We start from the raw sequence: 13,816 nt of genomic DNA on the forward strand, positions 1-13,816 counted from the left end.
CATTTCTTGAGATGAATTGTTCTCCGAAGTTTTCCCTCAAAATGGCCATAGAATCGCGAGCTGTGTGGCATGTAGCGCCATCTTGTTGAAACCACATGTCAACCAAGTTCAGTTCTTCCATTTTTGGCAACAAAAAGTTTGTTAGCATCGAACGATAGCGATCGCCATTCACCGTAACGTTGCGTCCAACAGCATCTTTGAAAAAATACGGTCCAATGATTCCACCAGCGTACAAACCACACCAAACAGTGCATTTTTCGGGATGCATGGGCAGTTCTTGAACGGCTTCTGGTTGCTCTTCACTCCAAATGCGGCAATTTTGCTTATTTACGTAGCCATTCAACCAGAAATGAGCCTCATCGCTGAACAAAATTTGTCGATAAAAAAGCGGATTTTCTGCCAACTTTTCTAGGGCCCATTCACTGAAAATTCGACGTTGTGGCTCGTTAGTAAGTCTATCCATGATGAAATGTCAAAGCATACTGAGCATCTTTCTCTTTGACACCATGTCTGAAATCCCACGTGATTTGTCAAATACTAATGCATGAAAATCCTAACCTCAAAAGAATCACCCTTTATATATATATATATGTATAGCCCGATTTCCCCAAATTTGGCCATAGAACCCTTATTTATTAACCGATCTTACACAAAGTTGGCTAGATCCAGTCCTCTATAGTACTAACGGTATGTGCAAAATTTCATCGAAATCGGTTGAGATGTAGATATAGCTCCCATATATGTATCGCCGGATTTTGAAAAATTTGCCCCAAATAACCTTATGTTTGACCATAGAGGCCTCATTTCAAATTTTAACCAAACTTTAATCAAACCCGCAAAATATTATTCAAATTGGTTCAGATTTACATATAGCTTCCATATATATGCATCGCACGATTTTCCCAATTTGACCATAATACTTTTATTTATTAACCAATGTTACTCAAATTTCAAATTTTGATGTACTAGCCGATCGTATTTATACGAACTTACATAAGAATATTCCTCGATTTTTACAAATTTGGATTTTTTACCCACACTAATTGAGCGATTTTCTCTTTTTTAATAATGGGCTCAATATTAGTGGCATACTAGCCCCGTAGGTGCAATATCAACTACAGCCAGTGTTGCTAGAAGTAGGGGAAATTCCCTATATGTAGGGGTTTTCTAATATTTAGCGTCTTGTAGGGACGTAGGGCAACAATGTAGGGACATTTTCACTCAACACAATTTGTAATAATTTTTACATTTTGGTGGCTCTAGAGGAGGAAATTAGAAGCCGGCAAGGCTTAATCTTTAACAATGTGTGCTAACAACAGTTACCACTCGTGCCACAAAAATCTAACAAAAATCTAAATTTGTGGTCATACCACAAATTACCACAAATCTACCAAACAAAGATTTCTATAGACATTTTTGTCAAAACTTTATTCCTGTAGAAAAGTTTTTCAACATCTTATTTCTATAGAAAATTTTGTCAAAATTGTATTTCTATAGAATTTTTTTCAAAATATTATTTCTATAAAAAATTTTCTCAAAATTTTATTTCTATAGAATTTTTTCTCAAAATTTTATTTCAATAGAGATTTAACAAAAAAGATTACTATTTTGGGTAGAATTCTACCAACTGTGGCAACCGTGGTGGTAATACAAATTTATATTTAAGATAATAAAGTACTTAGAACCACTTTTATTTTGTAAAATTTGTTTAAATTTAACGAAAAATATTGTAGGGAAAATTGTTTTGGAATGTATGGGAATGTAGAGAACTTTTTTTGTCCTTGTAGGGTAAACCGAACATTTTCCCTGGCAACACTGACTATGAGCTATAGTCAGATTGAGACAAAGCACCCATAGACATGTACCCCTTAATTTTCTTAAATATGCAACTGCGGTTTATCTCTCAGACCTATATGTTACCCCACAAATGCTTATGATTACTAATTCAGTAGGGGTGGTTTAGGGTATGATATAGAAGGCCCCGCCCGACTTTCTACTTTACTTACTTGTTTAATAATGGACTCAATATTAGTGGCATACTAACTCTTTAGGTGCAAAATAAACAATAGCTCCTAATATTAGACATTTCTGCTCAGATTGTGACAAGACTCCCATAAACATGTACCCCCCTTTATGTTCTTAAATATGGAAATCTCCAAAACCTATACCAATTATAGCCCAAAACCTATACCAATGATACCCCACAAATGCTTAGGTTTACTAATTCAGTAGGGGTGGTGTAGGGTATGATATAGTCAGCCCCGACCGACTTTCTACTTTACTCACTTTTTAATAATATAGAAAGAATAGGATGAAAATCATTATAGCAAACCTGAACGGATTTCAAAAAAATCCCCAAAATTTAGGGAAATTCCCCACCAAACACCCGAAAATTTTCACCCCCCATCCACGAAAAAATTTCCCCAATTTGAGGAAAAATTCCCAATACTGGCAACAATGGGAGCTATATCGACTCATGCGATGATTTTTCATTTTGTTTCCAACTAAAATTATGATTGATACTGTAAGTTTCGTGATGGAAGCAAAAAATCTATATATTCATGATTTGATTCAGTCAAAATTTAATTAGTAAATTCTTGTTTCAGCGAAACCAACATACATTATTTATTAATTTTTAAAAATATTATAATACCATAGACTGTCATTTACATGCGTTTTAATAAAAATACATCTTAAATATTTTCCATACATTTTTCTAAATCTATATCAAAAATTTCGTTGTTAGGGCATATTTTCACTTTTACGATTCCATTTTGGCATTTCAAATATTTGCGCCAGTTACTAGGATGAGGATAAGGGCCTTTAGTTTCGGGACCACAAATAACGCCAAAGTTTTCATCTGCAAATAAATAAAAAACCATGGAATATAATATTACAATAGGATTGCAAAATATCGAATATACATCGATTTTAAATGCAGGAAGAGGGCACAAAAATCCAGTAAAAGACTGTATTATTGTTATATTATACGAACTGGTACTAATACTAAGGATTGTAAATAGTCGACTTTACTTCTTAAAATGTTGAAACTCGATTCATAAGTTCTTTCCCACTCATTCAATATTCGAAAATGTCGACTTTTCTACATCTCCAATATATAGAACATATACCAGACGAATGAGCGTCAATAAACAACATTGAGGCCAATTTTGTACACCAGGAGAAAACATATTTTTCAGAGGGTTAAATAAAAAACGGAGGCTATGGTGAAAAATAAGCCGCCACTCTTCTCCCCTTTCTTTTGGAGGCTAAATACTTATTAGATGACTCTCCTAAAATTTATACAAATCCCAATGCTTACACTGCGAAAAATGTATTCTCCCAATCGACTTTTCAAATATTTTTATTTCTAATTAATTCTGTGATTGAAGCAATTTATAAAATGTATTACAAAAATATTTCCAATTAAAAAGTTGATTAAAACTTGAAACATAACAAGTATATACGGCCATAAGTTCGGCCAGTCCGAAGCTTATGTACCCTCCACCATGGATTGCGTAGAAACTTCTTCTATACACTGCCATCCATAATCGAATTACTTGAGTTGCGGCAACGCTTGCCGATGGCAAGGTATCTTAAAACCTCCTAACACCGCCTTCTAAATTGTGAGTAAGTCCATAGGTTAGGTTAGGTTAGGTGGTAGCCCGATGTACCAGGCTCACACACGGATGAAAAAGACTGTTTTTCATATGTTTGGCTATAAACATTATATGTTTGGAACACAAATTTTTAAACACAATATTTTTGAGTGCAAGCATATAATGTTCATAAACTAGCATAACATGTTTGTGACATATATGCTAATATGTTAGAACATATTATGTTTGGGACATAAAATGTTTGTAAATATAATATGCTTGGATGCAAACATATATTAATTTAGAAATAGCCTATAAACATATATGTGTTTAGTAGCTTGGAGCGCTATTTAACAGGGAGCGATATTGAATTAAGTTGGTGGTTGTTGCTTGTTATTACAAACTTAACATTTTATTTTTCCTTGGGCAATTGATCAGCTACTTCTTTGATCCTTACAAACTGTGTGGTCCGCTGTTCGAATCCCCGTCCGGCAAAAGGTAAAATTAAAATAAAAAAATCATACAATTGAATAATTTCTTCTACAATGTTTGTATTACAGAAAAAGGTGCTAAGAACTGAAAAATGTCGTGGAAGTGAGAAAGATGTGGGGGAATATACAATTAGGCAGAAACAAAATGTTGAGCATTCAGGTCGAAAACCTATGTTGTTAGCACCTATATTACCTGTTTATTTTCATAATTCATTATGATTGTAAATATATAAATAAATAAATAAAATTTTGAGCACAATATTGTTTGGGAGAATTTTTTTTAAGCATATAATATTTTTGGGTGCAAAATGCTTCCAAACATATTATATGTTCACAAAATAACATATTGTTTTTTGGAAGACAACATTATTGAATTTGGATGCAAAAATACAAAATGTTTGGAACTTAGACTACCCAAACATATATTGTTAGACCAATATGCTTTCAAACATATTATATATTGGAAGAGATCAAACATATAAATGTTTGGGCAATAGCCAAACATGTATATGCTTGAAGCAAAATATGTTTGGGAGTATATGTTACAGAAGCGATTTTTTGTGAACGTGCATAGAATATTCAGTCCATTGTGGTATCACATTGGTGACCTTCTCTCTTATCACTGAGTGCTGCCCGATTCCATGTTAAGCTCAATGACAAGGGACCTCCTTTTTATAGCCGAGTCCGAACGGCGTTCCACATTGCAGTGAAACCACTTAGAGAAGCTTTGAAACCCTCAGAAATGTCACCAGCATTACTGAGGTGGGATAATCCACCGCTGAAAAACTCTTTGGTGTTAGGTCGAAGCAGGAATCGAACCCACGACCTTGTGTATGCAAGACAGGCATGCTAACCATTGCACCACGGTGGCTCCCATACGTGGTATATATTAAATCAAACAAGTAAGGAAAGTCTAAAGTCGGGCGGGGCCGACTATATTATACCCTGCACCACTTTGTATATATAAATTTTCGATACCACATCACATCCGTCAAATGTGTTGGGTCCTATATATAAAGGTTTGTCCCAAATACATACATTTAACTATCACTCGAACTGGACAGAATTTAACAGACCTCTACAAAATCTATAGACTCAAAATTTAAGTCGGCTAATGCACTAGGGTGGAACACAATGTTAGTAAAAACAAGTAAGGAAAGTCTAAAGTCGGGCGGGGCCGACTATATTATACCCTGCACCACTTTGTAGATCTAAATTTTCGATACCATATCACATCCGTCAAATGTGTTGGGTGCTATATATAAAGGTTTGTCCCAAATACATACATTTAAATATCACTCGATATGGACAGAATTTGATAGACTTTTACAAAATCTATAGACTCAAAATTTAAGTCGGCTAGGCAAGGATATTGGTTAGATCTCGCCAAGATATGTGGTCAAGTATGGGTTGTGATATATTATTTGGTCAAGTCGGGCGACTAAGGCCCTTATTTAAACCTCAACCGTTCTGTGGAAATTCTGGCATTACAGTGTATAGGATATGACTAAGATATGGGGAAATCATCACAGAATTTTGTATAAAGTCAGGGAATTTTGGCCATATTTGTATAAACCGGAAAAACGAATATATGGAGGCTTTATCTAAATCTGAATCAAATTAGATCAAACATGACACACTTAAATATCATATTAAATATATTCTCCGTGCAAACTATGCAGTCAATTGGAGGAAAATCCCATTTTAAATGGGTCTAAAATATGAAATAGTCTACATATATATAGGAGCTATATATAATCTGAATCGATTTCGACTAAATTTGACATGCATAGTTAGAATAATAATTCTGCTATCTCTGCAAAATTTGACGTAAATGGGAGTTTAACTTTGGCCCCCGTGATCATTTGAGTGTAAATCGGGCGAAAGATATATATGGGAGCTATATCTAAATCTGAACCGATTTCAACCAAATTTGGCACACTTACCGATACTGTTAAACGTACTCCTTGTGCAAAATTTGAACTAAATCACGGCAAAACTCTGGCTTTTGAGGCCATATAAGTGTAAATCGGATGAACGATAAATATGGGAGCTATATCTAAATCTGAACCGATTTCAATCAAATTTACCAAGCATGGGTAGAATGTTAATTCTACTCTTTATGCAAAATTTCACGTAAATCAGTAGTAAACTTTGGCCTCTGTGGTCATATGAGTCTAAATCGGACGAAAGATATATATGGGAGCTATCTAAATGTGAACCGATTTCAACAAAATTTGGCACGCATAGCAACAATGCTAATTCTACTCCCTGTGCAAAATTTCAACTAAATCGGAGCAAAAAATTTGCCTCTGAGCCAAAACACATACTTGTGCCAAATTTGAAGTCGATTGGACTATAACTGCGACCCAGACTTTGATTACAAAAATGTGTTCACGGACAGACAGGCGGACAGACGGACATGGCTATATCGACTCAGGAGCCCACCCTGAGCATTTTTGCCAAAGACACCATGTGTCTATCTCGTCTCCTTCTGGGTGTTGCAAACATATGCACTAACTTATAATACCCTGTTCCACAGTGTGGCGCAGGGTATAAAAATGTCTTTGGCGCTATACGAAGTTCAACTTTCTTCACAATTAGTTCATTATACCCTGCGCCACACTGTGGGCTCCTGAATCGATATAGCCATGTCCGTCCGTGAACACATTTTTGTAATCAAAGTCTAGGTCGCACTTTTAGTCCAATCGACTTCAAATTTGGCATAAGTATGTGTTTTGGCTCAGAATAGAACCCTATTGATTTTGGAAGAAATCGGTTCAGATTTAGATATAGCTCCCATATATATCTTTCGCCCGATATGGACTTATACCCCAATTTGGTTGAAATTTTGCAGTAGGAGTACAATTAGTAGTGTAGTCAAGTGTGTCAAATTTTACTGAAATCGGTTCCGATTTAGATATAGCTCCCATATATAGCTTTCGCGCGATTTACACTCACATGACCACAGTGGCCAATCTTTTACTCCGATTTAATTGAAATTTTGCACAGGGAGTAGAATTAGCATTGTAGCTATGCGTGCCAAATTTGGTTGAAATCGGTTCAGATTTAGATATATCTCCCATATATAGCTTTCGGACGATTTACGCTCATATGACTACAGAGGCCAATTTTTTGCTCCGATTTAGTTGAAATTTTGCACAGGGAGTAGAATTAGCATTGTAGCTATGCGTGCCAAATTTTATTGAAATTGGTTCAGATTTAGATATATCTCCATATATAGCTTTCGCCCGATTTACACTCATATGACCACAGAGGCCAATTTTTAACTCCGATTTAGTTGAAATTTTGCACAGGGAGTACAATTAGTAATATAGTCATGTGTGCCAAATTTGATTGAAATCGGTTGAGATTTAGATATAGCTCCCATATATATGTTTTTCTGATTTCGACAAAAATGGTCAAAATACCAACATTTTCCTTGTAAAATCGCCACTGCTTAGTCGAAAAGTTGTAAAAATGACTCTAATTTTCCGAATCTTCTAATACATATATATCGAGCAATAAATCATAAATAAACTTTTGCGAAGTTTCCTTAAAATTGCTCCAGATTTAAATGTTTCCCATATTTATACCCTGCGCCACACTGTGGAACAAGGTATTATAAGTTAGTGCATATGTTTGTAACACCCAGAAGGAGACGAGATAGACACATGGTGTCGTTGGCAATAATGCTCAGGGTGGGTCCCTGAGTCGATATAACCATGTCTGTCTGTCCGTCCGTCTGTCTGTGAACACATTTTTGTGATCAAAGTCTAGGTCGCAATTTAAGTCCAATCGCCTTCAAATTTGGCACATGTTCCTAATTTGGGTCAGAATAGAACCCTATTGATTTTGGAAGAAATCAGTTCAAATTTAGATATAGCTCCCATATATATCTTTCGCCCGATATGCACTAATATGGACCCAGCAGCCAGAGTTTTATACCGATTTGCTTGAAATTTTGTACAAATATAACACTTAGTTGTATAGTCAAGTGTGCAAAATTTGATTGAAATCGGTTCAGATTTGATATAGCTCCCATATATATCTTTCGCCCGATATGGACTTATATGGCCCCAGAAGCCAGATTTTTGGCCGAATTTGGTTAAAATTTTGCACTAGGAGTACAATTAGTAATATAGTCAAGTGTGCAAAATTTGATTGAAATCGGTTCAGATTTAGATATAGCTCCCATATATATCTTTCGCCCGATATGGACTAATATGGTCCTAAAAGCCAGAGTTTTGGCCCAATTTGGTTGAAATTTTGCACAAAGAATAGATTTAGAATTGTAGCTATGCGTGCCAAATTTGGTTGAAATCGATTCAGATTTAGATATAGCTCCCATATATATCTTTCGCCCGATTTACACTCATATGACCACAGAGCCCAATTTTTAACTCCGATTTAGTTGAAATTTTGCATAGGGAGTAGAATTAGCATTGTAGCTATGCGTGCCAAATTTCGTTGAAATCGGTTCAGATTTAGATATAGCTCCCATATATAGCTTTCAGCCGATTTACACTCATATGACCACAGAGGCCAATTTTGTGCTCCGATTTAGTTGAATTTTTGCATAGGAAGTAGAATTAGCATTGTAGCTATCTGTGCCAAATTTGGTTGAAATCGGTTCAGATTTAGATATAACTCCCATATATATGTTTTTCCGATTTCGACAAAAATGGTCAAAATACCAACATTTTCCTTGAAAATCGCCACTGCTGAGTCGAAAAGTTGTAAAAATGACTCTAATTTTCCTAAACTTCTAATACATATATATCGAGCGATAAATCATAAATAAACTTTTGCGAAGTTTCCTTAAAATTGCTTCAGATTTAAATGGTTCCCATATTTATACCCAGCTCCACACTGTGGAACAGGGTATTATAAGTTAGTGCATATGTTTGCAACACCCAGAAGGAGACGAGATAGACACATGGTGTCTTTGACAAAAATGGTCAGGGTGGGCTCTTGAGTCGATATAGCGATGTCCGTCTGTCCGTGAACACATTTTTGTAATCAAAGTCTAGGTCGCAGTTTTAGTCCAATCGACTTCAAATTTGGCACAAGTATGTGTTTTTGCTCAGAATAGATCCCCATTGATTTTGGAAGAAATCGGTTCAGATTTAGATATAGCTCCCATATATATTTCGCCCGATATGGACTTATATGGCCCCAGAAGCCAGAGTTTTACCCTAATTTGCTTAAAATTTTACACAAGAAGAACAATTAGTACTATAGTCAAGTGTGCCAAATTTTATTGAAATCGGTTTAGATTTAGATATAGCTCCCATATATATCTTTCGCCCGATATGGACTAATACGGTCCCAGGAGCCAGAGTTTTACCCCAATTTGGTTGAAATTTTGCACAAGGAGTAGAATTATCATTGTAGCTATGCGTGCCAAATTTGGTTGAAATCGGTTCAGATTTAGATATAGCTCCCATATATAGCTTTCGCCCGATTTACACTCATATGACCACAGAGGCCAATTTTTAACTCCGAGTTAGTTGAAATTTTGCACAGGGAGTAGAATTAGCATTGTTGCTGTGCGTGCCAAATTTGGTTGAAATCGGTTCAGATTTAGATATAGCTCCCATATATAGCTTTCGCCCGATTTACACTCATATGACCACAGAGGCCAATTTTTAACTCCGATTTAGTTGAAATTTTGCACAGGGAGTATAATTAGCATTGTTGCTATGCGTGCCAAATTTGGTTGAAATAGGTTCAGATTTAGATATAGCTCCCATATATATGTTTTTCTGATACCGACAAAAATGGTCAAAATACCAACAGTTTCCGTGTAAAATCGCCACTGCTTAGTCCAAAAGTTGTAAAAATGACTCTAATTTTCCTAAACTTCTAATACATATATATCGAGCGATAAATCATAAATAAACTTTTGCGAAGTTTCCTTAAAATTGCTTCAGATTTAAATGTTTCACATATTTTTTTACTAATATTGTGTTCCACGCTAGTGCATTAGCCGACTTAAATTTTGACTCTATAGATTTGTAGAAGTCTATCAAATTCTGTCCAGATCGAGTGATATTTAAATGTATGTATTTGGGACAAACCTTTATATATAGCCACCACACATTTGACGGATGTGATATGGTATCGAAAATTTACATCTACAAAGTGGTCCAGGGTATAATATAGTCGGCCCCGCCCGACTTTAGACTTTCCTTACTTGTTTTTACTAACATTGTGTTCCACACTGTTAGAAAAATATGTTTTTCATATGTTCCGATATAAACAAAATGTGTTTCGGGCACAATTTTTAAACACAATATATTTAAGTGCAAACATGTAATGTTCCTAAACGAACACTTAATGTTTGGGACACATATGTTAATATGTTAGAACATATTATGTTTGGGGCATGAATGTTTCATAAAAATAATATGTGTGAATGTAAACATATATAAATTTACAAATTTCGAGTAAACATATATATGTTGTAACATTTTATTTAGAGAGCAACAGAGAGAGAGAGAGAGAGAGAGAGTATAGAGAAAGAAATAGAAATGGAAACCGGGAGGGTTGAACGACAGAAATCAACATAACACATCGAGATAATCAAAAGAGAGCAATTTCTGTGAAACCGCTTGTATGCGGAAAACTGTTTTATGATAAGGCCAAAAATTTGATATGCCTAAGTCTACATATTATTTAATTTGAATATTAGAATGACTATTCGCAGTAAAGAGAAAGTTGTAAATGCATTTAAAATAGTGTTAAATGCTAGTAAAAAATTGTTTACTCGTAAATAAATTTATGTGTATTTTATAAAATTATTTATTTATTTATTTATATTTATGCTCCACTCCACGTTCTTCTTTCGTTAGAGTTTTTGAATTCCTTCCAAAATTTCAAACTTTTATATAAAACAGTTTTTTGTTATAAAATTGTTATTTATGCAATAAAAAATAATATTTTATCCAAAAGCTCAGTCCATTTCGTTTATATCAAGCACTGTTTCTGACTGTAAATCTTTAATAACCCACATTTCGAAGTTTCATTATAAAAAATTAATATAGTATAAATATAAATGTGTAAATTAAAAAAAAATTGGTTCGGTCGGAGCAGGGATTGAACCCACGACCCTTTGCATGCAAGTCAGACATGCTAACCACTGCTCCACGTGGCCAACAAATGTATGTTTCTTTTAAATAATGTTATTTTTGCATGGTCTCGTGGGCACTGCAAACTATGCTATATAAATGTAACTTATAACGATAATTGTCTACTGGTGACTGTTACAGCCACGTAGCCCAGTGGTAGTGTGTTGGCTTACAAATTGCATGGTTTCCGGTTCGATTCTCCGTCAAGGCGAAAGGTAAAATTTTAAAAAATTATAAAATTGAATAATTTCTTCAACATTATTTGTATTACAGAAAGAGGTGCCAAGAACTAAAAAATTTCGTGGAAGTGAAAATTATGTGAGGGAATGACCACAATCTTCTTGGGGAGAAAAGTCTTCCAAGCATATAATATTTTTGGGCTCAAAATGCTTCCAAACATATAATATGTTCACATAAAACAAACATATTAATGTTTCGGTAGTATCCAATAATATATGTGCTTCCTGCAAAATATGTTTGGAAAATATGTTAGAGAAGCGATTTTTTTTGAGGGTGCACCCTAGTGCATTAGCCGACTTAAATTTTGAGTCTATAGATTTTGTAGAAGTTTATCAAATTGTGTCCAACACATTTGACGGATGTGATATGGTATCGCAAATTTAGATCTACAAAGTGGTGCAGGGTATACGATAATCGGCCCCGCCCGACTTTAGACTTTCCTTACTTGTTAAAGACTGTAACGTGATTACAACAGACAGACAGCCACACCCTCAAAAAAATCGCTTCTGTAACATATACCTCAAACACATTTTGCTTTAAGCATACATATATATTTATAGGATTGGCCCAATCAAAAAAATTGTTTGTATTGTTCAAACATATTGTGTTTCTCCTTAGGGCATACACTAGTAGAAAAATATTTTAATGAAATTTTCTTTGTGTGGATATATTTTTAAGGCGCCAATTGGTTACTTCCATTATTTTACTTGTATCATACTCTATAGGTCTCTCTTTCTAAACACGTATATGTTTATAAGCTATTTCTAAATTAATATATGTTTGCTTCTAAGCATATTATATTTAAAAACAGTTTATGTCCCAAACAATATATGTTTTAACATATTAACATATATGTCCCAAACATGTTATGCTAGTTTATGAACATTATATACTTGCACTTATTGTGTTAAAAAAATTGAGTTCCAAACATATAATTTTTACACCCAAACATATGAAAAACAGTCATTTTCGTCCGTGCAGACAGACGGACATGGTTATATCGTCTTAGAATTTCTCCCTGATCAAGAATATATATACTTTATATAGTCGGAAATCGATATTTCGATGTGTTACAAACGGAATGACAAACTTATTATACCCTCGTCACCATTCTATGGTGGTGGGTATAATAATGGGCTTGGACTGAAGCCATTGTTCAAAAAGCCAAGTTCCAAAAAGTGTAGAAGTGCAGAATTTTGGAGAACAAGATTGACACTAAAATGAGATGATGAGATGATTGAGTGTGATGGCTTTGTCAGCCATTTGACGGCCATAATTCGATGCAAAGGCACCAATCTAAACTGATTCTAAAATTGGTATTATTTTCGGCAGTTTTGCTTCTGGACCATACAATTTTAAAAAAAGAAAATACTTTGTTGCATTACATATCACACACCCTTTATACTATTATATTCATTGACTCATTGAATTTTTACTCAATTCAATGGAAAAACTTCATCAGAAAGTGCTAAATCATGTTCATTTTCAATTGAATCAATCAAAATTAATCGGAAAAGTGAGTGAAGCTGTATCAAATAAAAAATTAAATGGAGCCAAAAATTGTTATCTATGCACCTTCATTTCTCATGGTTTCTTCAATACCGTGAACAAAATATTCATCATCGATTTGGTGGTTGGGCAAACATTTTTGATCCCAAATGCTATAAACGGCACCATTGGTACAGCATTCAATTTCGGTAAGTCCATGGGAACATTTGACATATTTCGAATTTGAAAAAGGGTATACGTAAGTACCATTCCAATCCATAGGACACATTATGTAATTTTTATCTGAAAAAAAAACATCTTAATCACAATGAAAGTATACAAAATACATAATCATTTATTTTACCATCGCCTGGATGAACCTCTAAACCATTATATTTGATTTTAAATTGCGATATTCCAATGGGAACTGCTGTGTCAAACGAATGCACATAGTCTTTAATGTCACAAAGTTTTCGTTTGACACTAAACAATTGTCCTTTGCGACAATTTTTAATAAACATTTTACCATCAACACATTTTATGTACTGGACATTGTTAAAAGGATAAGGGAAGACACCGTCAATGTGTGAGGGACAGGATATTTTGTAGTATTGCATTACGTTTGATGTCCAGTCGTCTGAAATGAAATGAAAAGAGAGTTCATTTCAATAAACTACTCAAACACAAAGAAAAAATAGTTTTCCTTTCTTATAAAATATTTTCTTAAAGAATAAAACACGAATCTTTTTGATATATTACCGAGCACAAAAATTTGGAAGTTCTTATTTTTGGAAGTTCGAATTTTTTTAAATATTTGATGCACCCAGAAAAAAGTCACAACTTCTTTAAGTTAAAACAAGTAAGG

General features: G+C 34.3%; 1 protein-coding gene across 2 annotated transcripts in view; it reads right to left on the reverse strand.

The window, feature by feature from the left end:
- Positions 1-2,581: 2,581 nt before the first annotated feature.
- Positions 2,582-13,816, reverse strand: part of LOC142234928 (uncharacterized) — a 41,138-nt gene continuing 29,903 nt past the window's right edge. The window contains exons 3-5 of one of the 2 annotated variants that reach the window (XM_075306138.1): positions 13,316-13,588; positions 13,039-13,254; positions 2,582-2,860 (exon numbers count right to left, since the gene is read on the reverse strand). In XM_075306138.1, the coding sequence (XP_075162253.1) occupies positions 2,694-2,860; positions 13,039-13,254; positions 13,316-13,588 (656 nt within the window). In that variant the 3' untranslated portion in view covers positions 2,582-2,693. The remainder of the gene's footprint in view (positions 2,861-13,038; positions 13,255-13,315; positions 13,589-13,816) is intronic. The other variant, XM_075306139.1, reaches the window with a different exon arrangement.

The sequence above is a fragment of the Haematobia irritans genome, chromosome 4 (genome assembly GCF_050003625.1).
Source record: "Haematobia irritans isolate KBUSLIRL chromosome 4, ASM5000362v1, whole genome shotgun sequence".
Taxonomy (NCBI): Eukaryota; Metazoa; Arthropoda; class Insecta; order Diptera; family Muscidae; genus Haematobia; species Haematobia irritans.